Raw genomic sequence first — 26,690 nt, forward strand, 5'->3', positions numbered from 1 at the left:
TCAGTGTGATTTGGAGAGATCATCTGATGTGATGGAAATGCAGACTCCACCGGGGCTCGTCCAAATCCGAACTCTGAGACGATTCCTTCCGTTGGCATAAGCTGTTTGCAAGTTGGGATGTTGGATAAGGCAGTTGGCTAACCATTCGCCCATCTTAAGTCTTAATGTGAAGTAATCAACTAGTAACATACTTGCCAGATTAGTAGTACTACTTGTCTCTGTTTCTTGATGACAAAAGTAGCAATACTTTTTCGTTTCAGATAGCCCTTCTCATCTGACTTGCCGGCTAGCAGGACAGACAGAAAAACCAGCAGCCGAGATCTACTCGAAATTGCGCAGGAGATAGCTCTTGATCAGAAGAACCTCATGTTAGAAATTTAGAGTTTGTGGTCTACCTCTATTTCTCTGCGTTTATCCATGGTACCACTCACAATTCGCATATCTGAGACTAGGGGGTATGGACCTTCTTATACTGTTTTTTCAAAGAGTTAACCTCTTATACGGATATAAGATTCCTAGTTTTTTCCCCTAGTTTTCGAGATAGAGTCCAAATCGAATTACCAACCACGATCATATTTGTCTGTTAACGGATTCTATCCATTATGTCCCTGGAGCACGCGCTTGTGAATGAAACCAGCCAGCCACGTCGGCCTCGACTATATGCACGCGCGGCCCAAGAGCCCAGTTGTATGTCCCACGAGCTGGAAAAAAAAACAAAGAGCGACTAACTCGAGGTTACCTCTTTGGAGACCTCCAGCGGTAAAGTGGTGCGTTCAGCCGCCGCCCGTCGACAGGTCTTTATAATGTTCCTCTCGTCAGATCTGGTGTCCGCTGCCAGAGGCTCATAGTGGCGATGTTGCGGGATGTAACCGGAAGGCTCCTTTGTCGGTTTTTTCATTCTCACTTCGTCCAGTTTGCCTTTGATGATGAGATGCAGTCTATGGACGATGGCTTGACGCAGCGAGTAAGGTTGTGCAGCGACAATAGTGGAATCAACACATGTTTTTGGTTGAGTCGTGAAAAAGCTGTGCCGACAACATACTATTGACTTCGATTTGGTGGTGCTTCTAGAGTAACAAGTCTCGAGCTCCGAGATGAAAACCTTTGTCTAACCTAAGTTGGTTTTACATGGCAATGGCAATATTTTGTGTCATTATCGTATTGAAGGGATTGCTTGGATATGCTCAGACTAGTTCTTTAGGGTGAACATCTAGATGATGGCTGGATACGGTGAGTATAACCGATAAAACCGAAGAACGAAAAAAAGGATGAAAACCAAAGAAACAGAAACAAAACAAGAAGGAAATACAAAATAGCAGAGAAAAACAAAGAAACAGAACTTGCGCTTGGTACGGTGTTTTGCTGGCCCGATAGTCACCCACTAGAGGCTGCATCGCATAGCCCTCCTGACAGGGCCGGCCCATGTAGCAAGCCGCATAATAGCGGTCTTTTCCTAAAGCGAGCCCGCGCATACTGAGTGCTCCTAATTGGCGGTTCTGCACCGGTTAGGAGAACTGGTGCTCACCAGCTCCTGTTAATGGGCCGAGCCAATAAAGATGTTGCGAACACTGTTAGGAGAACCCGCTTGCTAAAAAAAAGTCCTGGTTCGCTTCGATTTTTTATTTCCCAGGTCCACTCGGTTTGGTCGGTTCCTAGTTGACCTGCCGTTGTTCACCATTGACCAAAGACCACCCTGACTGTTGTCTTTTTGGATAAGTTCACAAAATTTCAAAAAAATGAAACTAAAAAACTTCATGAATTTGAAAAAGTTCATGCAATAAAAATCACAACAAATGGGAAAAGTTCAAAAATTTAATAGAAAGTTCAGAAAAAAATAAAGTTTTCAAATATGAAAATAATTCAGGAAATAAGAAGTTCATGAATCTGAAAAGGTTCACTAATTTGAAAGAAAGTCACAAAAACTGTTCATGAACTTTGAAATAAGTTAATAGATTTTGAAAAAACTTCCTGAATTTCAAGAAAAAAAATCATGGATACAAAAAATATCAATTTGAAATGAAAAAAGTTCAAGAATTTAAGGAAACAAATTCACAAAATGGAAAAACTTTCACGAATTTGAGGAAAAGTGCATGAATTCGGGAAAAATCATGTATTATAAAAAAGGTGAATACATTGTAAAAAAAGAAAGTGGAAAATAAAACAGGAAAAGGAATACAAAAAAATAACAAAATCATGTAAAACAGTAGAAATGAAAAAAATGGACAGGAAGCTTCGAGAAGCATAAAAAAACAGGGCTTAGAGCTTCCTAGAATCAGCAAGAGGAGCACCCGACCAAATCGCGATACTCTAGATGGGTCGGCCTTTTATTGAATTAAGCGATCGAAGGGGTTTGCAAATCGTACTAGAAGTGGCGCATAAGGCGCCAAATAGGATCAAAGGTACACATTGTAACTACTTTAGTAGTACGCTCATGTGCGAACCATTTATTGTAGTTGTCGCTGCTGCAGTAGTTCGTGTACTTTATCTTTCGTTTTTTAATAAAACAAATCTTTAAAATCTAAATATTACTTGATTTGTTTTCAATAAATATGAATATTTTTTAAAATCTTGAACATTTTATGAAATCATGAACTATTTTTGAAACATTAACATTTTTCAAAATCCTTGGCATTATTTTGAAAATATGATTTTTTTTTCAAACACATGAACATTTTTTAAATGCAAATATCTTTTTTAAAAGCAAAACGTTTTTTGGAGTACCTCCATTGTGTCCACTTCCGGCCACCTAGAGATTCATAAAAGTTAACCTTCACCAGAGCTTAACTTAATCCCGACATACCTGTTGTGGCTTGGGCGGGGCTTTCTTCAGCGTGGTGGCAATCTGCGGTGTTGTGCTTAGATGGTTGTGATGGTTCTTGTGATGGCCACTCTGGCCTGCGGTGCCGCCCTTGCCGCAAATTGCGGTGGCCGCCGAAAGGTCTTCCTAAGGTGCGTCTCATCAGATCCGATGTCCGATGCCAAAGGCTCATAGTGGCGATGTTGCGGGATGCAACCGAAAGGCTCCTTTGTTGGTTTTGGTGGTTCTCACTTCTTCCAGCTTGCCATCGACGATAAGATGCAACCTATGAACGATGGCTTCACACGGAGGGTATGATTGTGCAGGGACAACCATGGAATTTGCCACATGTAGCTGGTGGGATCGTGGAAAAGTGATGCTGACAAAACATTATCGACTTTGATCTGATGGTGCTTCTAGAGTACCAAGTCTCGAGCTCCGAGGTGAAAACACTATGTTTAACCTAAGTTGGTTTTACCTGGCAATGACAATGTTTTTGTATCACTACCTTTTTGAAGGGATTGCTCGGATATGCTCACACTAGTTATTCAGGGTGAAAACCCAGAGGATGGCTGGGATCCGGTCAGTGTAACCGATGAAACAAAGAAGAAAACAAAAGGAAGAAGATGAAAACCAAAGAAGGAAACAAAAAAGGGAAAACAAAAAACAGAGAAAATCAAAGAAAACTCAAGGGAAAATCGTAGTACAAACAAAACTTGCACTTGGTACAGTTTTTGACTGGCCCGATAGGGCGATACATAGCCCCGACGCCGAACCTCTTATATACCACAGGTTGCATGGCATAACGCTCCCGACAGGGTCGACACATCTATCTCGGTCCGAGCCACATACCAGTGGTCTGTTCCTAAAGCGAGCCTACACGTACTAAGTGCTCCTAATCAGCGCCTTCTGCGCCGGTTAGGAGAACCGACACTCACCAGCTCCCGTTAATGGGCCGACCCAATAAGATCTTGCAAATGCATTTAGGAGAACTCGCTCGCTAAAAAAAAGGTCCTGATTCGCTTGGTTTTTTTGTTTCCCGGGTTCACTCGGGTTGGTCGGTTCCTCATTGACCGGCCGCTGTTGACCATTGACCAAAGTCCACCTTGACCGTTGACTTTTTGGAAAAGTTCACAACACTTAAAAATATGAAAAATAAAAAGTTCACAAATTTGAAAAGTTCATGCAATAATAAAATAACAACAAATAGAAAAGGTTTATAAATCTGAAAAAACTTCTCGAATTTAATTAAAGTTCACAATTTTTTTAAGAAAACTTTGTGAATTTGAAAATAAATGAAATAAAAAGTTTCTGAATCTGAAAATGTTCGCTAATTTGAAAATAGATCACAAAAACTGAGATAAAGTTCATGAAATTGTGAATACATTAATGCATTTTAGAGAAAAGTTCATGAATTTGAAAAAAAATAATGGATTAAAAAAAGCATCAATTTGAAAAAAAATCAGGGAAAATATACCTTTTCCTTATTTTTATGTGTCCCGCGGGCCGAGGTGTCCAAGAATATTTGACTGTGGAAGGTGGAGAGGATTCAACCAAGCCAACTTTTACTTGAGGTGACACTGCGTTGGGTTCAACGTCCAGCGACCCTTGCCTGGGTGCGTGCACAGAACATTCAGCTGACTCATTTGGAGCCACATACATCGAACCTTCAGAAGAAGAATTGTTCCGTGCTCTTAACAGCACAGACGTAGACTCTGATCATTTTCGGAAGTGGTCTGAAACCCTGAACAGTAAGTCTTGGAGGGGGATGTCAAACCCCTGTTGCTTGCAAATTATGCCCAGTTGAAAGAAAAGGTCCAACGGCGCTTTGCTCTCTGTTCCAGGCAACAAGGTCAACTTGCAAACTAATCTTTCTTTCTACGAAACTAACCTTCTTTCTATAGGAAAAGGGTGTCAACGTCCTCTAAAAAAATGGGCAGGTTCAGAGAAAAGGGCTGAAGCGCCGAACTTTGATCTTGAGGCAGGTACGTATATCGTTGACATTTAACTTGGAGCTCTGGAGTAGTTTAATCTGGGAAGAGGTTCACCAGCTGAAGAGACGGGGCCTTTTTTGGTGTGGTATATTTCATGGAGTAGCAATCTTCCTTTGACATAAGTTGTTTGCAAGTTGGGATGTTGGATAAGGCAGTTGGCTAACCACTGAGCACCTTACGTGAAATAACTAAGTACTGTAACACACTGTTCAGATTAGCACTATATCCTCTTTTCAATGACAACAGTTATACTTTTCATCTGATTTGACGGCTAGCTACTCAGAATTTAGCAGGGATATGGTTCTTCGCCACAACGACTAGAGACAGGTGAAGCAATTCAGAAGAGAGATGCTCCCTTGCCATCCTTGCAAAAACTAATTAACAGAGGTGTGAAAAAAAGGAGTTTGGCATGGGTGTGTGGCAATTTGTCCGACCGGACGAGGGCTACGGCCGGGGGCGTAAACCCCGCGGCGCAATGCCCGTCCAGGCATTTTGGCCCGGAGATGGCTCCCCGCAGGAACCTTTCTCTGGAAAGATTCAGAGACATTATCATGAGCGTAGCAGATATTAATTAGCGGTTTATATGCCGGCGTACGCCGTGCTCGCCTACCGATGCGGTACTATTAATTAGCGGTAATTTCCTCAGTTTGCAGCGCGAGAGCTTTAGCCTAGATGGGCTGCGTCATGGAACTGGCCAGCCAGGCCACCATAGGTGCGCGCGGCCCAAGAGCCCACTCGTATGACACAGCCGCGAGCCGAAGGAGCAAAAAAGCCCTTGTCCACGGCGAGTAATCCAATGCGAACTGCCTCATCACATGTCGAGCTGAAAATCAACGAAAAGTTAACAGAAATGTATCATCGGGAGGAGATCATGTGACGGCAGAGGTCTAGGTTGGAATGGCTCTCACAGGGAGATAAAAACACAAATTTTTTTCACCTCCGGGCTTCTCTCAGGAGAAAAAAGAACATGATTAAAGCTCTCCAGAACTCGTTGGGTGCCGAAATAAATGATCCAGGAGAGTTGAAGGCCATGGTTAATGCTTTTTATCAGAATCTTTATGAGTCTGAGGGAACCCAGAATATGGATGAGGTCCTTGATCATGTACCGCGAAAGGTTACAGAAGAAATGAATGCTTCTCTTTGTGCGCCATATACCCGAGAGGAAGTAAAAACTGCTTTGTTCCAGATGTTTCCAACAAAGGCACCGGGTCCGGACGGTTTTCCGGCTCATTTTTATCAGCGTCACTGGGATATTTGTGGAGAGGAAGTAACACAGATAGTTCTGCTGATTGTCAGAGGGGAGGAGAGTGCACAATGCATAAACGAGACTATTCTTGTCCTCATCCCAAAGGTAACTAATCCCACAAATCTGTCTCAGTATAGGCCGATCAGTCTGTGCAACATGTTATATAAAATTACGTCCAAAGTGGTGGCGAATAGGTTGAAAGTTATCTTACCTGAAATCATCTCGGAGGAGCAATCGGCCTTTGTTCCGGGCAGACTGATCACGGATAATATCATAGCCTCTTATGAATGTCTGCATTTTATGAAACGATCCAACTCAAGAGGTAACAGTTCATGTGCTCTGAAGCTTGATATGATGAAAGCCTATGATAGGCTAGAGTGGTCCTATCTTAGAGCTATAATGGCTAAGCTTGGTTTCTCTCGACAGTGGATTGATATAGTTATGGGCATGATTACTTCAGTTTCTTTCTCGGTGATGTTTAATGGTGAGAGGCTCGAATCGTTTAATCCTTCGAGAGGGATCCGACAGGGAGACCCAGTATCCCCTTACCTGTTCTTGATTGCAGCAGAGGGCCTTTCGTGCCTTCTGAAATCCAGTTCTCAGTCATCAACCTTATTAGGTATTAAAGTGGCTCCTTTGGCGCCTACTATTAATCACCTTCTATTTGCAGATGACAGCCTGTTGCTTTTCAAGGCCAGTATGGAGGGAGCAGTTGTGGTGTCAAACCTATTGGACAAGTATTGCAGCGCTTCGGGACAGAGAGTTAATCATGATAAATCCTCAATTTTTTCCAGCAAAGGATGCCCTGGTCAGGTTAGAGAAGATGCGAAGAACTCTTTACAAGTTCATAATGAAACTCTCAGTGAACAATATCTGGGGATGCCCACTGATGTCGGTCATTCTAAGAATGGGACCTTCAAATACCTTCGTGATCGGGTGTGGGAGAAGATCAAAGGGTGGATGGAAAAACTTTTATCGGCAGCAGGGAAGGAGATTTTGATCAAATCAGTGGCACAAGCTATACCTGTCTTCTCCATGTCATGTTTCAGGCTCCCTAGAGGTTTGTGTGAGAGCATTACCTCGATAATTAGGCAGTTCTGGTGGGGATCCAAGCAAGGAAAAAGGAAGCCATGCTGGGTGTCATGGGATATCATGACACGACCAAAACACCTTGGAGGCTTGGGATTCAAGGATTTGGAAATTTTCAATTTAGCGCTCCTTGCAAGACAAGCTTGGCGCATTCTTACAAATGATACCTCATTGAGCGCTAGGATGTTAAAGGCAATTTATTTTCCAAGTTGTAGCTTGCTGGAGGCAGAGTTGGGATCTCATCCTTCTCAGATTTGGCGTGCGATTGTGGATGGCCGAGACATTATGACTCAAGGACTAATCCGGAGGATCGGGGATGGGACGAGTACGGCGATTTGGACACAGAACTGGATTCCTCGAGCTCACTTTAAATCTCCAATAACCTCTCTGGTCCCTAACCCTCCGCTTATGGTTGCTCAGCTTATAGACAACACGAATGCATCCTGGAATGAGAATCTGGTCAGGTCGGTGTTTACTCACTTTGATGCAGAAGAGATTCCTAAAATACCGTTGTGCACACGCACAATTCCCGATTTCTGGGCATGGCATGAGGAGAGCAAGGGAATTTTCACAGTACGATCTGCCTACCGAATGATCTTACGCACAAAGCTTAGTAGGGAGGGCTGGATTGAAGAGGAAGCGAGCACATCAGTGAATCAGTCCGAGAATAATCAGTGGTCCTCTATCTGGCATATCAAAGTTCCATCAAAACCGCGGGTTTTTATTTGGAGACTAGCAAGACAATCGATCCCATGTAAGGTTCTGCTGCACCACCGTAACATGGCTATAGATGAGACTTGTGCTCTTTGCGGCGCTCGGGATACTTGGAGACATGCTCTACTTTCCTGCCCTATGGCAGGCAGTGTATGGGCTCTAGCGTCGGATCATATACTGGAGCAACTTAGTGAGCACATGGAAGATAGTGCAAAGGACTGGATCTTTGCCTTACATAAAATTATGTCCCAAGATGATTTCGTGCGAGTAGTAGTAACTCTATGGGCAATCTGGGGAGCGCGAAGGAAGGCCATTCATGAAAACATCTTCCAAGCACCAGCGACAGTTCATGGTTTCATCAACTCTTACATCATGGAGCTTCAACAGATATTAGTAAAACCCTCACCTGCTGTTGCTCGCACCGCTCCACAGCGCAGGTCACTTTGGATTCCGCCGGCTGCAGGTTTTTCCAAGTTCAACGCTGACGCCGGTGTTTCAAGGCATGGTGTTGAATCTATTGGTGTCATTGCCAGAGATGAGGGAGGTACTTTCCTGGGTGCCTCTGCACTAGTCTTCAGGTTCATATCTGATCCACCCACACTTGAAGCCCTTGCTATATGGGAGGCTTTGGCTCTGACCAACGATCTATATACTCAGAAAATACAGGTGGCTTCCGATTGCAAAGTAGTGGTGGACGACATCCAGAAGCGTAACTTGACTTGTTATGGTGCAATAATTCAGGAGATTAGAGATATGTCTAGTTCTTTCATTTCTTGTAATATAGTCTATGAAAGTACGAGCTCCAATGTTGAGGCTCACAATTTAGCGAAGCATGCACTCACCCTGGGAGGTGGCCGCCATGTTTGCTTAGGCCATCCGGGAAATCTTTTATCCGTCCCTGTAAACGTTGTGACGAACTAATAAAGCTTCGCGGAATTGTCTAAAAAAAAGCTGTTGATGGTCTCTTCTAAAAAAAAAAGAGCTATTGATGGTCTCTGCGGTCCAATGACTTTGGAGGTAATCGCATGTAGGGAGGCTCTTGCACTAGCAGCAGACTTGCATATACAACAATTTGTCATCTCGTCTGACTCGAAACAAGCAATTGGAGACATCAACAAGGGGGCAAGAGGAGACTACGGAGCCATAATCACTGAAATCAAGATTCAAGCGACATCTTTTACTTATGAAAGTCGTGTTGTGAGCCATGAAGCACATAGTTTAGCCAAATCCACTCTTAATCTCGGTCAGGAACGTCATGTTTGGTATGGCCAACCCCATGATCCGAATTGTATCCCACTCTATGTGGTTTTTGATGAACAAAATTTGGTTGAACCCTAAAAAAAACTATTCAGCGCCTTAGGCATCGGCTAACCCCAACTGGCGCTCGCGCGCGCATTATGGGCTGGCTCATCACAGTTGGTTAAACCGGTTGACCGTTGACTTTTGAAAAGAACAAGAACTAATCTTTTTTTTGTAATTCGGAAAATGTTCAGAAAATTCAATAATTTTTTTTGCGAATTTGAAAAAGGTTCATGAAATTGAAAAAAGATCACGAATTTGAAAAAGTTCACAACAATTAAAAAACATCATAATTTTTTTTGGAGTTCATAGTATTTTTAAGAAGTGTGTGAAATCGAAAAAACTTTTATCATTTGAAAAAGTAACGGATATGAAAAAATATCACACATTTGAGAAAATTCACAAAAAAGACAAAAGAAAAAAACCTAACAGAAAACCAGGAAAAAGGGAAAGGGAAAATGGTTGGAAGGCCGAAAGATTCTAGAAGCTTCAGAAAACAGGATTCTAGAAACTTCAGAGGGAGGGGGCGATGGCTAAGAATAATAACTAATTGTCAGAGAATTACCTTCTATGGTAAGCTATGATAGACACCAATTTAGCTATGCATATATAAAATTTACCTACACACGCCTGTTCACAAAATATCATGTATCCATGCCAAGCAATTATTCTGATAGACCACCAAATCACCTGCGGCGGCGTATGTCCTCGCCGAAGGGCGTTGTTGGCCGTGGGTCACCATGTGCTGAAACAGAACCTCGCAAGTGCCCGCGCAACATCCGTCGTTCGTTGCATCCGTGGAAGTGTGCCGGTTCTGGTGGTGTCCTCGCAAGTGGTTCATCGTCATGCTGCCAGTTACCTGCGATTTAGTAGGGCGTCGTGAAGGGTCGTGCCTGGAGGAGTGTCGACGGGGCTCAGGGCCATGTGTGCAGCAAGCTAGGAGACACCTCCACCCTACACTGATGCGATGCCCAGGGCACCTCGGGCTAGAACGCATCCCATTGAGGAGTGTGGCTGGCTGCATCGGGGATGGCGCCGGGTATCACGAGGAGTATCCTTCGTCTGTTGCCTCTGATCTGGACGGGCTGAGGCGACTAACGGCGAAGGATCCAGTCCAACTGGAGGAGGTAGAATGTGTGCTCATGGAGAAGAGCACCTTCTTGCTCATGTGGCCCTTTGGGCTTCGGCGGGTCAGATGTAAGGGCAACGCCCACGGCGATGGTGGTCCCCTCTTGCCAGTGGCGTAGAGGTATCGACGTTGGTCAATTCGGTGTCGACACCAGTCGTGGCAAGCGACGGCGTGCACCAAGCTTACTTGAATTGCCTCAGGGGCAGCGACCTCGGGGTTGTGGTGGATGTTGCAGGTCCTTCCACACTTGTGTGGAGTGACAACGGCTAGATCCACACCGCATCATGGGTGGCCTCCCGACGGTAGTGTCGTTAATGTTTGGTGGGAAGATGTCCCATCCTTTTGCTAGCGTCATTCCGACTTGGCATTGAGTAATGGCTGGACGATTATCGGAAATTTGCCATCAAGATGGTGATTGGAGCATCGCTTCAAGATCGGAACAAGGGCTAGTCGCAGGGGAGCGAGGGTCGGCCATAGCCACGATCTCGGTGGGCAAAGCCTTCGGTGGCACGATGGTTAGTCGCGAGAGCGAGGCAAAGCAACATGTCTAGCTCCGACCTCGTATGCAGGGTGCGGGCTCCTACACACGAGCACCTGTCCGTCCGTGTGCATCCGTCACCATCTTGGGAATGAAACGAAGGGGATGGGACAAAGGAATAGTGGTCGCAAGTAGGGTCACTGGTGGGCTGTAGCTGACGGTGGAGCGTTGCCCGGGGCACGCCCGCAACCCCTCATATTACCCCCATATATAGTCTAGGTTTGAAGAGTGTCGGTCAATGAGGGGTCTAGTGGGTCAACTCTTTTTTACCGGGCACTGATCAGGCGGAAGGCCCAAACATTTAGAGAGGAATAGGGGTCCGAATGTTGATGCTCTAATCTTTCTATAGGAAAGGGATTTGAACGTCCTCTCAAAAAATGGGCACATACATGCAAAGCGGGCCTGAACTTTGATCACGAGGCAGCTACAGTGTGTCCATCGTTGACATCTAACTTTGAGCTTGTATATTTCATGGAGCACCGAACTTCTTTCAGCTCAGATAGATATAATTGCGTTGGCATGAGTGTGATTGGGGAGATCGTTTGATGGGATGGAGATGCAGTAGAGGTATGGCCTTTTTGCCAACTCCACAAGACTCGTCCAAATCTGAACTCTTTCGATGATTCGTTCCATTGGCATAAATTGGTTGCAAGTTGGGACGTTGGATAAGGCAATGGCTAACCACTGGGCAGCTTGACGTCAAGTAATCAGCCCTCCGTAAAGAAATATTAGTGCATTTAAAACACTAAAATAGTAATCTAAATGCTCTTATATTTCTTTTCAGAAGGAGTAATAAACTTGCCAGAGTAGCACCTATATGTATATATCCTCTGTTTAATGACAACACAAGTACTACTGACTTGCCAACAGGCTGGACAGACAAAAAAATCAGTAGCAAAGAGCTATTTAGAACCTAGAGCATCTCTAGCAGACTCCGCACAATACTCCGACCCGTAAAGTAACCGACAAAATACGGGTCCATGTGAAAAATGTTGCCTGATGAGACCCCGCAAACGCGTCGGACCCGTATTTTTTTGCGGGGCCTGACAAAATTCCCACCCAACCCGCGAAAACACGGGTTTTCCCCCTCGCCTCGTCGGTGCCTTGTATATAGCGGTAGCGGTTGGGGGGGGGGGATTTTAGCCTGCGCTTTTCCCCACCCACCGCCGCCAGGCCGCTGCCTACGATTCCGGCCATACCAGCCGTCGGGATCACGCCGGCAGCCCGCCACACGACCGAGATTGTCCTCCATCCTCCTACCTCGGCTGGCCGGAAAGTTGCAGATCGGCGGCTGTTTGTCGCGGCTGCCGGATTTGGCGTTCCGGCCGCCGGTGGCTGCACCAAGCCACGGATTGGTCGGGGAGCACCCCGCACAGCCCCGACAAAGCTCCAGCGCCGCATGCAGGTACTGGTTCTTTCATATAACATTGCTTCATGATATGTTCAGGATGTGGGTAGGAATGACAGTCTTTTCCTTTAATTAAAGATGAATGCACAAGTTTGTAATTTATTATTTGTATTTGTCCGAATTGTAATGCTAGTTGAGTGGGTAGTAGGAAGTTAATGATTCAGTTACCATTTTACTTTGCACTTAATTAATACTATAAAACTGTGTCTTGGTTTGCTTTTTATAATGACCTGCTGTAAGCTGCGTGTGGGTTAGTGTCAGACGAAGCAAGATGGATCCATGGCTGCGGTGGCAAGAGGTAATATATTTCACATGATTAAATTATTTGTAACTGTCTTGGTGATTCTCCTTTCACAATTATGTGTACGGGTTAGCCCGAATATACATATAACTTGGGGATTTTTTGCGTCTCTCCGAAGGTAATTTTAGATGAAATTCTTAAGAAGATTGATGGAAGAAGAGCCGAGTATAGTTGCATGAAAGTTGTTATTATTAGCACAAAGAAAATATGTCAGGTAGGCTTGACCAGGCCGTTGAACACTGATGTGGATGCTGAGGAAGATGCAGCTATAGCCATGATAGGGAAAACTCACTGAATCATATAGGTTTGAGACTGATGATACGATGGAGGAATTGAAAAAGTGAAATCCTTGTGCTTGAAAATCTGAGAAATCAGCAAGTTGAAGCCACGAAGGTGTTGATGAACAAAGATTATATGTGACTTAGAAACAATTCTGTAGAGAAAACAAAATCTTGCATCATGTCCAAAAACTTGACCTCTTTTAATATCATCAGTTAGTTCATCTTGCTTCGTTTTGTCAATGTCAGGCCAGATCTGAACTCAATTTATTTCCGAACAATAAACAACGGTTCTGTTCTAAGCATGTGTAACAATGAACCTGTAGCTGGGATGTAGCCCTACCACATCATGTGTATGGGTTGTATTGGCCAGGTCTGTAATGGCAGCAATATGCGTAATAATCTAGCATTTTAATTATTTTGTGAGCCTTTGGAGGTAATAGGTGAGCATCAATGTATTGAATGCCAAATGAAATTCAGGATCACCATGTGGGAATAATATTGAATACTGTAAGGGCATAAGGGAATGATTTAAGTTGGAGATGTAGTGCAAGCCACGTTGCTTGTCATGCATGATAATATCTCTCTTGAATGTATCAGTTGCGAAAAACACCAACAATTAGCAAAGCAATGTCGTCAGACGTAGGTAAATTGTATTGGACATCTGCATTTGATTGTGGACCCAATATTCTAATGGCTATGCACTGGTCAGGTTAGTCCTTTATTCGGTCCCTAGCAATTCTAAACTGTTATCATTACACAAAGCACATATTCTATTTTCAATTTCTTTGTCAGTCTCGTGATCATGGATATACAGTAGGGCAAATTTAGGCTTCTAGCCTGTTGGAGGAATTAATGAGCCTACCTGTCCGCTTATTCTTCCCACCAGAAAGCTGCATCACAGTGTTGGCATCTAAAACATCGGTGAACCAAGATTTGATCGACCACAGTAAGTAGCTGAAATTCCCAGCAAGAGTGCAAAGTCAGATTTAAACGGGAAAAACAGGTTGCAGAATATTTGTGTAGAGGTCAGTAATCTAGTGAAACCTTCAAGAGTATCGATGAATGGGGTTGTCCATTGGGATCAGATGGTGACCCTTTGCCGAACCATTTTAAATTGGTCCCTTTATTTGATGCAGGCTTTTCCCTTGTGTGTCACACAAAGTAGTGAGAGAAGAATTCATCTCCTGGTTTGTATGGCAGTATAGAAAACAATTATCAAGGAAACAGAAATCTCGTAAAGTAGCACAAGTAATGGTGAATTAACACTATTTGTTTTTGTATATAGTAACCGGTTCATTAATCCTTGTCTGCCTACATTGCGGCAGGACTCCACTTGGTCCGCTAGGGCAATGTAACTGGCACGCATCGCTTCCATGGGCTTGTAATCAAAATGTGTAGGCATTTTTACTCTACTTAGGTCCAGTACGTGTCATAGACAGATTGTATGAAATCTGAAACAAAGAAAAGGAAAGGAAGCAAACAAAATGGATGTGGCCGGTTGGAGTGAAAATCAAACAAATTCCTATGTAACAACTAAAATCACAATAATCAAGAAAACATATTAGATGATCAAAAGACAACCGTATGTAAGAATATTTGTGAGCATGATACATGTCCAGAAGCCATGGTTGTAATTGGGTGTAACGCACACACCCTCAAGCAATTTCAACACGCAAATCACAAGGAATGAGGATTGCAAAACTGCAAGGAAGAAATAGGAAGTCACTTCCATAGATACGAAGACATGAAGGAAAATTAGAGGGAGGAAGATGGATAGTCGGCAAGAACAAACCTAGGTAATAGGAATGGCTGAGAGAGACACTGAAGGTAGGAATGAAGAGATGGCGCAAGGAATAATATACTCCCGCCGTTCGGAATTACTTGTCTCGGAAATGGATGTATCTAGAACTAAAATACATCTAGATACATCCATTTCTGCGACAAGTATTTCCGAACGGAGGGAGTATGAAGCAGAATGGGATATTGGGGTAACGCACCAGGGCAAATTAATCACCATCATCACCCCTGAAACTAATTACCATCATCACCATTATCACAGGAGGTAGACAGTGGACCTTTAACGCGCAGTTTCAGCTTCGGTTACGGGATGGGAAGGGACGTGCAGTACAGTTGCAAGGCATGGAGAAAGGATGCAGGAGGAGGGCAGCCGACGATGGACGCCGACGGCGCGTACGGCCGCCGCAGTCGCCATGGACGAACGTTGCAGGGCACGAAATTGAGAAATAGTGAAGAAGAGATTGCAGATGAAGAGTACGGGGGGGTGGGGGTGTGAACGACACCAGTGCGGAGGCAGTCGCAGCAGCAGCTCGCCGACGGTGGAACGCCGGCGCATCGAGGAGGAAGGAGCAGCGGCTCGGAAGGAACAGATAAATTGTTCTCGTTTGGGGAGGGTGATGCTGGAACAAGGCGTACGACCTGGGCTGTTACCATCGAAATAAAAAGTTGTGGGCCTACGCGGCCCGATTACTGAGAGAAAACCCAACTAGCTCTGCGGAGCAGCGGCCCGCGAGACAGGGCGTGCAGCGCGTTAGCGATCAGGGACGACCAGAATTGATCTAGAGCGTATGTTCGAGCGATCCAACGGCTGAGACACTCAAATCGCTGTGAAGGCTCTTAACTAGCCTTGTTTATACTGTTTCTCAATGGAAACATGATCATTCTCAAAACACAAAATTGGAAATATAATTATCACTGCAGTGGTATCACCAGTCGACAAAAAAATGAAAATATTGCTGCAGGAAAATGGTTTCACACAAAGAAGTAAACATTGAGGTATCAATGAAAACAGCATATTTCTTTCACAACCGCAGCATAGTGAGGACACATAACCACCGGTTTCTCGAAACTCGATGCAAAATTGGCGCAAAAATGCCCGGGCTACACAAGTTTTCGCATATAGTGAATTCAAATTCCTGTAAAAAGGAAATGAAAAACTAGTACACACTTTTTTTTTGAGAAACACATGTAACTTTATTCATACTCATAACAATTACATGTACCCTGATTTGACTTAAGATCAAAAAGAAAATACAAAGTACTCCTATGACTAAGGATTAAAATGAAATCTCTTGAAAACACTTTCTTCGCGGTATTACATGCCGGAAGAAATACTTCAAAACTTTGGTAAAGAGGCTAAAATTGATCTGGAGTTGACATGGGTATATCTGCCGTCGAATCAGTATATCTTAAAAAAATTATCTAAAGATCCAAGGTGAAAAAAAGGAGTTGACATGGGTGGGCAGTCTGAGTTAAGTGGGCCAGTCCAATGGGGCTACGGCCTATCACCAGTTGACAAACAAACTAAAATATTTCTGCAGGAAAATGGTTTCACACAAAAAAGTAAACATTGAGGTATCAATGATAGCAGTATATTTCTTTCCAACCGCAACATAATGAGGACACATAACGACCGGCCTCGATGCAAAATTGGCGCAAAAAAGCCCGGGCTACACAAGTTTTCGCACATAGTGGATTCAAATTCCTGTAAAAATGAAATGAAAAACTAGTACACAATTCCTTTTTTCAGAAATACCTGTAACTTTATTCATACTCATAACAATTACATGTGCACTGATTTGACTTAAGATAAAAAAATACAAAATAACTCCTATGCCTAAGAATTACAATGAAATCTTTTGAAAACACCTTCTTCACGGCATCAAATCTCTGCCCCAAGAAATACTTCAAATACTTTGGTAAAGAGGCGACAATTGAACTGGAGTAACGATGTTGTCACTCTTGCACCCGCATGAACATTACCAATAATGATTTTTGCCTTGAGTCGCCCATCTGAAAAGATGAAAAACCTTGATCGGTGAACGTACTTGGACCGGGAATGATTTCCTAAAAATATAGGGCGTCGAATCACTATATCTTGAAAATTTATTCTCATAAACTATGAGAATCATTAGATGTTGACGAAGAAGATAGTGTTGAAGATCCGAGAGGACAAAAGGAGTTGGCATGGGTGGGCAGTCTGAGTTAAGTGGGCCAGTCCCCCAGGCTATGGCCGGGGCGTGAACCCCGCAGCACAAATGCCCGTCCAGGCCTGTCGGCCCGGAGACGCGCGCCTGCTCGTGCACAGGGAACGCCATGGTATAGGTAGTATATGCTTGCGGTGTCCAATTCCTGCCTGTCTTATTCCCTCTTTCTTCGTATAAATAAGCCCACGAAACGACACCCATGCCACAAGCCCCCTTTAGCCCTCCGCGGCTGGAGTGACAAGCGTGCGCCACCACGCTCGGCGGGTGCGACGGGCAGGTGGTGCGTCTATATGCCGGTCTACGCTGTGCTCAGGTGCCAATGTGGTACTATTAATTTAGTGTAATAGTAATATCCTTCTTTTAGAAGATCAGGGCGAGCTTAATTAAAGGGAGCTAGCCTAGATGGGCCGCGTAAAGGAACCAGCCGGCCAGGCCGCCTCGAGCGTGAGTGCGCGAGCCCACTCAAAGGCCTCGGCCGCGAGGCAAAAAGCCCTAAAAAAACCGCGAGCCAGGAAAAAAATAAACGCTTTCGTCCATCCCGTGGTCTGTCGCCCCGCATCATTCGAAGCGCAACTGCCGCCGCCGAAGCCTACCTCCTCGCGCCGCGCCACCTTCCGCCGCCAACTCGTCATCACGTGCCGGCACCAGAGGTAAGGCAGGTCCTCTCGATTTTATATATGTAGAGGGAGAGAGAGAGGTTGGGGGACGACGTGGTCGAGGATCCACCGCCGCCACGCGCCATCTGACCGGATCTGGCATGGCCGCTCTGCTGTTGGGAGGGCCTCGGTGGGGTAGGAGCGGGGGGAAGATAGATACGAGGAGCTCTCGGTGGGCGAGCTTCTGATTTGCGATTGGGGCCACTACTGATTCTACCTGCTATTGAGTTAGGGTTTGGCTGCTGGTGCTGCTGAATTGTGAGAAAAATTAGAGAGGGGAGGGCCAATGCGGATGTATATGATGATTGATGCTCCTACTGATTTTCTTCCTTTGCTGCTGCTATATGATATAAGGTTTCCTGGAGGAGATCAAGAGTGAAGGTACAGACGCTCCCGTGTCGCTCGCACAACCCTAGATGTCCGTGGTGCGAGGGGCGGCGGTGGAGGGAGCGTGGTCCCTTCCGGCGCCGATGGAGCCGACCGCCGCCGCGGACGGGCCTCAGGTGTCGGAGGTGGACTCGTTCCGGCGCCAGGTCGATGACCTCCTCTCCAAGACCGACGTGGTAACCCCCGCCCCTCCTAACCTCGGTATTAAACTCTGTCTCGCCTCGGCAGTGATCTGCAGAACTGACTCTGGTTGGTGTGGCATGTGTGTTGCAGCTGGAGAAGAGGGTGAACGAGGTGGTAGGGTTCTACAATAACAAGAAGCACAGCAGTGGAGGGCGCAAGGCTGGCGGCAGGTACGCGGCAAACGGTGCCAGGGACAGCCACGGCAATGGCATGCCCGACCTCATGCGCCAGTTTGCCGGTATCATTCGCCAGGTGATGATCTTTCTTCTGCTATGCTTTATCCCATGATTCATTATGTCAATTTATGCTGTTGCTTGTGTAGTCGTGTTTGCTGGCTTAGTCATGTTATATTCTTGCATCCTGGAGCATGTTCTACAAAGTCGGCTTGGTGCTAAGTTTGTAATTCGCAGGTTAATTTAGAACAATTTGCAGTGCTTTTTTCTATCTCACAGATCTTATTAATAAATATGGCGACCTAGATGCTTGTAGATATTGCCAGCACATACTGCCTCTGTTCTTTCCAGCAAGAGAGATTTCTGCTGGAAAATCAAGTTTTCTGTCTCAAGTTTCGAACACTCCTAAATCTGTGTTTGCTTCCATGAACAGGGATAAAGCATACAATCTAGTTCTTTTTGGCTGTTATTGGTACTCCATTCTCTATTTCTGGTCTTATAGCGTAGTGCATGAAATAAGACTAAAAAATTGGTCTCGAGCTTGTGCCAAATGAGATCATCTGAACGTAAACAATTCCTTGTGATGAATTTTAAAAGCAGCTTTTTATTGGTAGTGTATTTGAGATTGATTCGACCACTATATGTGGACAACCTTTTTTAATCTAGTTTTCTACGGCCTAATACTCAATACAAAGTTAATGGTTCTTGGGCACCTTCAAATTTGTATTGAGCTACTGCAGTTAAAATCACAAAATGTGTGATCTCTTTTCCCTATGAAAAGATTTCTGTTGATCTTTACAAATTTTGGCACTTGATCTTCTCTGCTATATTCATTTTCTTCCAGATTACATCTCATGAATGGGCACAGCCGTTTTTGCAACCGGTAGATGTCGTAGGTCTTCAACTTGATGACTATCACCAGGTAATATTGCCAGTACATTTTGGTCTAAATGTAAATCAGTTTTGATTATATTTTTGTGTTACCTGATGTTGGCAAGCAATCAGGATCTGAAAAAAGAAAGCAGGTTTTATTGATATCACCATACTCCTGAGTTGCTGCAGGATTTGTGCTTTTCTGTCTCCAACATACTTTCAGTTGACATGTTGTTGCATTTTATTAGAATATTTTCTATCTCAATGGAAAAACATAATCCTGTATATGCTTTGAAATCCAAATACTGTAAATCTATTTGTTTTATCGCTATTTTTTGCCTTCTTCCGTGTATATGAAATTGAAAACCATTGCTTGGAACTCCAAATACTGTAATCACCCCTAATCTATAGAAGGAAAATCTGGCATATTAGGCTATCTGTTTCTTATGTAACTATTAATTGGTTTGAGACTTGTTATTTACCTTCTTTAGTTTTCTTCGACTTGATGGAGCCCCTGAGTTGTTAGCACATATGTTTCTCTATATTTGGCATATCAATAAGATGGAGTTGCTTTGTTGGTTTCTTTACCTGGATCTTGGTTGTGGTGATTCATATATTTGGTTTCTACATTTTGCAGATTATAACAAAACCTATGGATTTCTCGACCATCCGGAACAAAATGGAAGGGAAGGAAAGTACCACATATAACAGTGTCCGAGAAATATATTCTGATGTTAGATTAGTTTTTACCAATGCAATGAAGTACAATGATGTAGGTCACCCTGTTCACATAATGGCCAAGTTCCTACTCGAGAGATTTGAGGAGAAATGGCTTCACCTTCTCCCTAAAGTTGAGAACGAGGTGGATATTTGTAGTCGCATGTATTACCATTTTTGTTCTGATATGGATATGTGCCATTTAGCGTTTGACAACAGTAAGTTGGGTCCTATTCTTTCAGGAAAGGGAACATGAAGAACCAAATGATGCTCCAACCAAAAACATTTCTCCAGAAGCTGCCATTGCAAAATTAGCTGAAGATACTGGTAATGAGGTTGGCCCTCTCATGTACTGTTATCTCTTTATTGTGTATGTATTGATTGAAGCACTATATACTGACTGGCTCATGTTTAGTATAGATTGTTCAGAAAAATAGGTCCCAGATTTTTTTATCAATGTGTTTCTGTTATTTTTTAGCTTTTGTCTGTTGATGTACCAATAAGAAATCCTTTCTTGACTAAGAGGAGTATACGCCTTGCATATTCACAAGCCAATTGCATACTGCTGCAACCCCTTGTGTTAGCTTGTTTGGTTAGATATTCAGCACCTTTTATTTCTTGTCTTGCAGCTGAATGAGATTAACAAGCAGCTGGAGGAGCTCCAGAAAATGGTGGTTCAGAGATGCAGGTTTGTGTTAGTTGTTCATGTCATGCACATCGATTTGACTGTTTGCTATGTATTTTTTTGCGGGGTGTGCGCTGACCCTAAAAAGGTCATACATTTGCTAAGCTCTTGATATTGCAGGAAAATGACCACGAACGAGAAGAGAAAACTCGGCGCAGGTCTTTGCCAATTGTCTCCAGAAGATCTCAACAAGGCGCTAGAGTTGGTCGCGCAAGACAATCCTAGCTTCCAAACTACAGCAGAAGAAGTGGACCTTGACATGGATGCTCAGGTAAAGTCTTTGTGTTAAGTGCTAACCAACCCCCAAGCACTGCTCCTCCAAGCATCACGCATTGGTTATCATGTTAACCAACCGTGCTTCATGTGTGTGTGGGTGCAGAGCGAGACGACCCTCTGGAGGCTGAAGTTCTTTGTGAGGGAAGCATTGGAACAACAGGCGAATGAAAACACGAAGAGGAAGAACGACATGTACAATGCTCTAGCCAAGACCGATTCGAAACGGATCAAGAGATAACTTTAGCGGCTCGGCCTTTCTGATGGTTCATGGTATTTCTGTAGAAAATAGGGCCATGTTCTCCCTTGTGTGAAGACATGTTGTATATATATACGAAGATGAATCTGCACTAAGATATGCTTGGTCGCACCGGTCTCCTGTGGCATGTGTAGCATGCTATTTGTAGCTATATACGTAAAATAAAGAGCAATGTTGAACTCTGAGAAACAAGAATTGTTCCTCGAAAAAGATAACATCAAATATGGCGAACTGTTTGTTTTGCTACAGAAAATTAACGGTGTGTACTCTGCACATGGCAGTGCGAATGACATGAAAATTCACCAGGAATCCTGACTCAAGAATAAAACAGAGGTGATTGATTTCCCGGTCTTGAGTCTAGATGCCCACTGGTTCACTTGATAGGGCAAATTTTCTAACTCATCAGCTTGCTTGAAGAAGGAATTTTTCTTGGGGGGCTGCACAAAGATAGTCAAAATATAACCCCCCAAAAGAAATGAATCCATGCTTTCGACATGCGTGCCTCAGAGTATTACGCTGCGGATATCACCAGAGCCGCACACTGGTCGTCCGCGGGCACACTCATCCAGAATTCACCGATGCTTTTGCATCATCATCGGCACGCCGAAATCGATCAAACCACGAAGAAAGAAGACATCAACTAAACCGAAAAGAAAAAGATGCCTCGAATCGGAGATCTCACAGGCAAGTCAAGAAGGAGCACAGCGACTGAAACTCACGCAGCTCGACCAGCGAAATAAAACAGAATCACAAATTTCAAAGCGGGATAAGAACTCGGGCAGGCAAAGCTGTGTCATTACAGTAGTAGTTACGTAGAAATCAGCAGGCAGCAGGGCTGCCAGACGGGAGATAGATTTTGAGGCTTTTCTCCTTGGTGCGAAAGCGAAACAAATGGTTGCAGCCGGATCCATCCACGCAACTCTGCCCAACTTGTGTCCACATGGTTTTAATCTGACGTTGCTGCAGCATAGTTTTATAACTAGACCAGTGAATGAAACAACTAGGCTGCTGGGTTCGCCGATTCATCAGGTTTGACCGGTAATTTTTTGATAGGTGCAAATAATGTTTTATGTACTGCTGGCATAATAGAGGCGACAGTTGAGACAGCAGATTTGGTTTATAATCTACACATGAGTCGAACATAGGTGAAATGGTTACGGTTCAAACCGCCATCAGGCCGTTCGGCTGTAAGCCTTATTTCCTTACCATTCGCCAAATACCTTTTTCGAAACTGCAGTGTTGCTATTTTTATAATTCACCAGAAATCCTGAACAAGAAAACAAGAGGATTGGTTTCAGGTGTTCAGTCCAGATGCCCATTGCTTTACACTGCTTAAGTTGACAGCACGGATTCTAACTCATTATTAGCTTGCTTAAAGAAGAAATTATTCTTGGGGGCACTGCACAAAATATAACCCCTGAGTCCTGACTGACTCATTTCTCCAAGGGCTGAAAGGGATATGTATATGGTCAACTACCATTAGGTAGTACTACTCTCATCCCAACGATCAAGCCTCTGTCTTGTCTGCACTTGGCAGATGGTGTCCCTGCGAAATACACAGTCATGCTTAGATACAATGAAACACCAGTGGCATGGAGTACCCTGCTGCGTCTTGGAAGCTCAAGGAGATCGACTCATCGACATGCCGGCTTGGGGATCACAACGCACAATGAATGTGCCTGTGAGAGAAAAATGACAGAATCATCGTTCCATTGAGCAGAAGGGGACAAAGAAATTAAAGATGGTGCGTATTCTGAAATAGCTCATAGTAACATATAGAAAAAGGTCAACAGTAGAAAATTATTCAAAATTTAGCAGGAGTTCTTGACCGCAACGACTATAGACAGTTGAAAGCAATTTCAAAGAGAGATGTTCCCCTTGCCATTCTTGCCTCCACCGACCTCAAAATTAATGCCTGCGTTATTGTTCAAGACAAAAGGTTGAAAGTGCAACACAGAAGGAAAATAAATCTTTAGTTCAAGAGAAAAGGAACAGATCTTGATGCTGCGCTGGGAGCAGTGCTTGCAGCTCTGGCACTGCAGCTTCAGCACAATATTCCTGGCGGTTTTCGCCTGAAAATGTCAAAAAATTAGCGTTGCACATCTGGCTCTAATCTTTATACCAGACGTTTACATCAACAGACACTATAAGTACATGGCATCATGACAATGAACTGATAGGAAAATCAGAAAAATACTGAACTACAGTATATATCATGTTGGCAGATCAATAGATCATCACACCCAACGATATACCTTCCTGTGGAATACAGGACACTTTTCTGTCATAAACGAAACTTTCCCTGGGCAGACAGGCTGTCTTACCCTTCTTGTACTCAGTGATCTTGTGAAGGGTGTGCTTGCTGCACTCCTTGTTCTTGCAGTTCCAGTAGGTATTCTTGGTCTTCGGAACATTCACCTATATAGCATTTGCAGTAAAAATAATGTTAAAATAGGGTTTGCTTGAACAGATACAGGTTCAGATGACACTGCGATAGCTAAAAAAACTCCAGAAACGAGCTCACCAAATGCTCAAAAAATACACGGAAAACCTCTGGTACAAACTTGCGTTAGGTCCTCAGAGACATGCCTATGGCTGCCATCATAAGAATAATCGGGTCTCAGAGATTCCATGCCATCGTAGGACCCCATAATTAAAATATCAAATATTAAACGATAAGGACTGAAAAGATATATCACTTGGCAAGAAAGAAGAATGCCTCATAGGTTCAGGTGAAAATTTAGAAGAAATTAATGACAACTGGTTATCTGCTCAGGGCAATGCATGCAAACAACGGACCTGTCGGATTAGCTTTAGGTTAGCTCGGTAAAGTACACAAGAAGGCTCAGATGTCAAAAGCACCAAACAAAATCACTGGATACTCCACAATATGGTCAACCACATTGGTTTTAGATGTAGTATCATGCAATGTGAAGTTGCATGAAGCACACCCTTCACAATGTCATTTGAATATATGGCACACTCAAAGATGCATGAATACAAGATATAGTCGACCTAACGACAGAATAAAAACTAAACTAGATTTGTTTCAGACATGACGAGGGATCCATTCCATCTAGAAAGAAAGGGCATCTGCCTGATAAGTATAAACTAGTACAGCTGCTTTTAGAACTAATGCTCATCTCATACGTGTAACTAGGAAACTAAAGCAGTATAAATCAAGTGCAAATACAAATAAGTATGCATACAGCTCATCAGTACACAGAAATGTAGTGTGCACATAATGAACATAACGGCAAAACCTGATTACAGTAAACAGAATGGACAGCAATTCAATCCTGTGCTTTTACAATCAGAAGCATTGAGTGTATCATTGGAAATAATCACGTGATTATCAAAAAAATGGACCAATTGTTCTTCATCATATTCCAAACTACTGTCAAGTTTGCTAAAATAATGAGAGAACATAACAAACAAACCCTGCGCATCTAGTTAGTACTTACTGTTTCTCTTCCTGCATCATGGAGATAAGATAACAAGGAGAAAACTGTTGTGAGATGAATCTTTCCTCAAAAAAAGCATGTGTGCTGCTGATTTGACATTCAGGATGAGTACGAGAAATTTATCTCCAAATAGATCAGAAACCAATTCTCTTCCTCATTATGCCAGCGACACAATTATATGAAAAGAAGTGGAGAAAACGGGCAAAGGAACAGAAGGAGCAAATATTCTCTCAGGCAAATGCCACAATTGTCCAAGTGGTTTGATAGAATGGATTACATCAGATTCATCATCTGTTTTCATCATCACAGAAAAGTATGAAAATGCACATAAATGATCTAATCTCACATAATACCTAGTTACTCATCCATGCCTTGCTAAACTAATTCAACTCAATGCAGGGCTCTGCCGCCGGCCTCTTCGCAGCTTTCCCTCGCATGCCCCCTTTCTTCTGGCCGGCGGCACCCATCTTCCCTTGCCCTCCCTTGGTGCCTCCTTTGCCACTCCTTCCCTTCTTCCTGCTTCTGCGAACACATCCTGACTGAACCACTGCTTTACAATCTTGCTCTTCTGTTGGCTTCTCTGTATCTAGACATAATAAAAGGGGGCTAGTCTCTTGGTCTTGATCTTCATTACAACCTTGATCCATGCCAATGTCGCCACCATCATCTTCACCTCCCTCTAACAAACCTGCATCAGCATCAGGATCGATTTGCTTGGCATGTTTGTGTTCTTGTTGTACTTCTTCACCCTTTTTGGTCACATAACGCACATAAGCTTCATCAAGCATCTCCTCCAGTTGGTGTTCTTCATCAGAATCCATTTCTTCCATTTCCTGTAAAAGCTGAACATCATCTTTGACCTTTGGTGTAACCTGCGAAGATGATGGCAGCGCTTTCCTTATGCGTGTGCGCCACTTCAAGATATGCTTGAAGCTATTTTTGTCCAACACCTGCAAATCCTCACAAAGGTATTTTACCTCATCTGTGGTGAGCTCATGGTTCTTGATAGGCAGAGATGCAGGATCATTAAATGAAATCTTAGTAAAAGAACCCAGAAAATCCCGGGGTTTCTGCACTTCGGACCATATAAAATCTGATGCCAGACCGACTTTCTCCAGTACCGTGACTCCAGGCGCATACCCGCCACGAGTTCTCTTCTTTGCATTCTTAGGATCAAGTACATCCGTAGGCATGCTCTTCTCTGGATCCACATTGAACAGGTGCTTGATATCCAGAAGCTCTGGTTGAATCTTTGCGGGGGCTTTGTACTTCAGGCAGATGATGTAAATTTCAGCGGATGTGCCGCGACTCGCTCTAGGTTTAGTCACCTCGACCTTATCAAACAGCTGCTTCAGGCAGAACATGATAGCACTGTAATCCTGAGACCTGAAGACCTTGGTGATGAAGGTGCCCTTGGGGGCGAGGAACACGGTGGCCAGGCGAACGGCGTCGATGACGAGCGCGGACTGCGCGGTGGCCTCCTGCGCCCACGCGCCGCCGACGTTGGGCGAGCCGTCATGGAGGACGACGTCGAAGGCGGCGACCCCCTTGGAGTCCATGAGCCTCCGCACGGCGGAGCGGCACTTGGTGGTGGTGATGTCCTCCGTGAGGGAGTGCGCGCCGCGGACGGGGCGGATGGGCACGAGGTCGACGCCGACGACGAAGGCGCCGACGGGGGCGCGGGCAACGGCCACCTGCATCCAGCCCCCCGGCGCCGCGCAGAGGTCGAGCACGGCGTGCGCCGCCGGGAGGAACCGGAAGCGGTCGTCGAGCTGCTGCAGCTTGAAGGCCGCCCGGCTCCGGTAGCCCTGCTCCTTGGCGAGGTGGTAGTACTCGTCCTGCCGCTGCTTCCCCTTCGCCTTGCCCATCGCCGCCGCCGCCGCCGCCGCCGAGTTCGATTCCTTCTGATACTTTTATCAAAAAAAAAAGCGCGTGATATTATATGGGCCTGGCCGATTTTGCTATGCCAGCGGCTCATCGTGTCGGCCCAGTGCAGGACCGGCCTTCCAAATTCGGACTGAGCCTTCCAAATCCTCAATTATGGCTGCTACGGCGTCGCCGATTCCGGCGCCGTGGTCAGAACTCCCGCACGACGTACTAGACCTCGTCATCGACCGCCTCGTGTCCTCCCCTCCACGGAGAGGCTTCTTCTCCTCGGCGTGGTCGCTAGTCCGACTTCAACAAGGTGCGAAGCTACCATCGTCGTTAGGTCTTTGCTGA

At 44.4% G+C, this 26,690-nt stretch overlaps 2 protein-coding genes, 3 non-coding genes and 1 pseudogene across 5 annotated transcripts; 1 reads left to right on the top strand and 5 right to left on the bottom strand.

The window, feature by feature from the left end:
• Positions 1-17,309: 17,309 nt before the first annotated feature.
• LOC123065699 (transcription factor GTE1) lies at positions 17,310-21,228 on the top strand. The gene is made up of 9 exons (XM_044488937.1): positions 17,310-17,450; positions 17,811-18,019; positions 18,117-18,278; positions 19,044-19,121; positions 19,710-19,934; positions 20,032-20,124; positions 20,419-20,477; positions 20,595-20,745; positions 20,854-21,228. Exons 2-9 carry the CDS (start codon positions 17,873-17,875, stop codon positions 20,986-20,988), a joined length of 1,050 nt encoding a protein of 349 aa, XP_044344872.1. The 5' UTR covers positions 17,310-17,450; positions 17,811-17,872; the 3' UTR covers positions 20,989-21,228.
• A 274-nt stretch (positions 21,229-21,502) lies between these two features.
• Positions 21,503-21,610, bottom strand: LOC123072604 (small nucleolar RNA Z188). Its single transcript, XR_006435277.1, has one exon. It is a non-coding gene; the product is annotated as a small nucleolar RNA Z188 (small nucleolar RNA).
• Positions 21,611-22,865: 1,255 nt separating this feature from the next.
• On the bottom strand, positions 22,866-23,639 carry LOC123046227 (60S ribosomal protein L36a-like; annotated as a pseudogene).
• On the bottom strand, positions 23,580-23,651 carry LOC123072539 (small nucleolar RNA R66). Its single transcript, XR_006435214.1, has one exon. It is a non-coding gene; the product is annotated as a small nucleolar RNA R66 (small nucleolar RNA).
• Positions 23,652-24,693: 1,042 nt separating this feature from the next.
• LOC123065711 (pre-rRNA 2'-O-ribose RNA methyltransferase) lies at positions 24,694-26,418 on the bottom strand. The gene has a single exon (XM_044488944.1). The coding sequence runs from the start codon at positions 26,336-26,338 to the stop codon at positions 24,851-24,853; it is 1,488 nt and encodes a 495-aa protein (XP_044344879.1). The 5' UTR covers positions 26,339-26,418; the 3' UTR covers positions 24,694-24,850.
• LOC123074020 (small nucleolar RNA SNOR75) lies at positions 24,696-24,782 on the bottom strand. Its single transcript, XR_006435826.1, has one exon. It is a non-coding gene; the product is annotated as a small nucleolar RNA SNOR75 (small nucleolar RNA).
• Positions 26,419-26,690: the final 272 nt, after the last annotated feature.

Source organism: Triticum aestivum, chromosome 1A, assembly GCF_018294505.1.
Source record: "Triticum aestivum cultivar Chinese Spring chromosome 1A, IWGSC CS RefSeq v2.1, whole genome shotgun sequence".
NCBI classification, from domain to species: Eukaryota; Viridiplantae; Streptophyta; class Magnoliopsida; order Poales; family Poaceae; genus Triticum; species Triticum aestivum.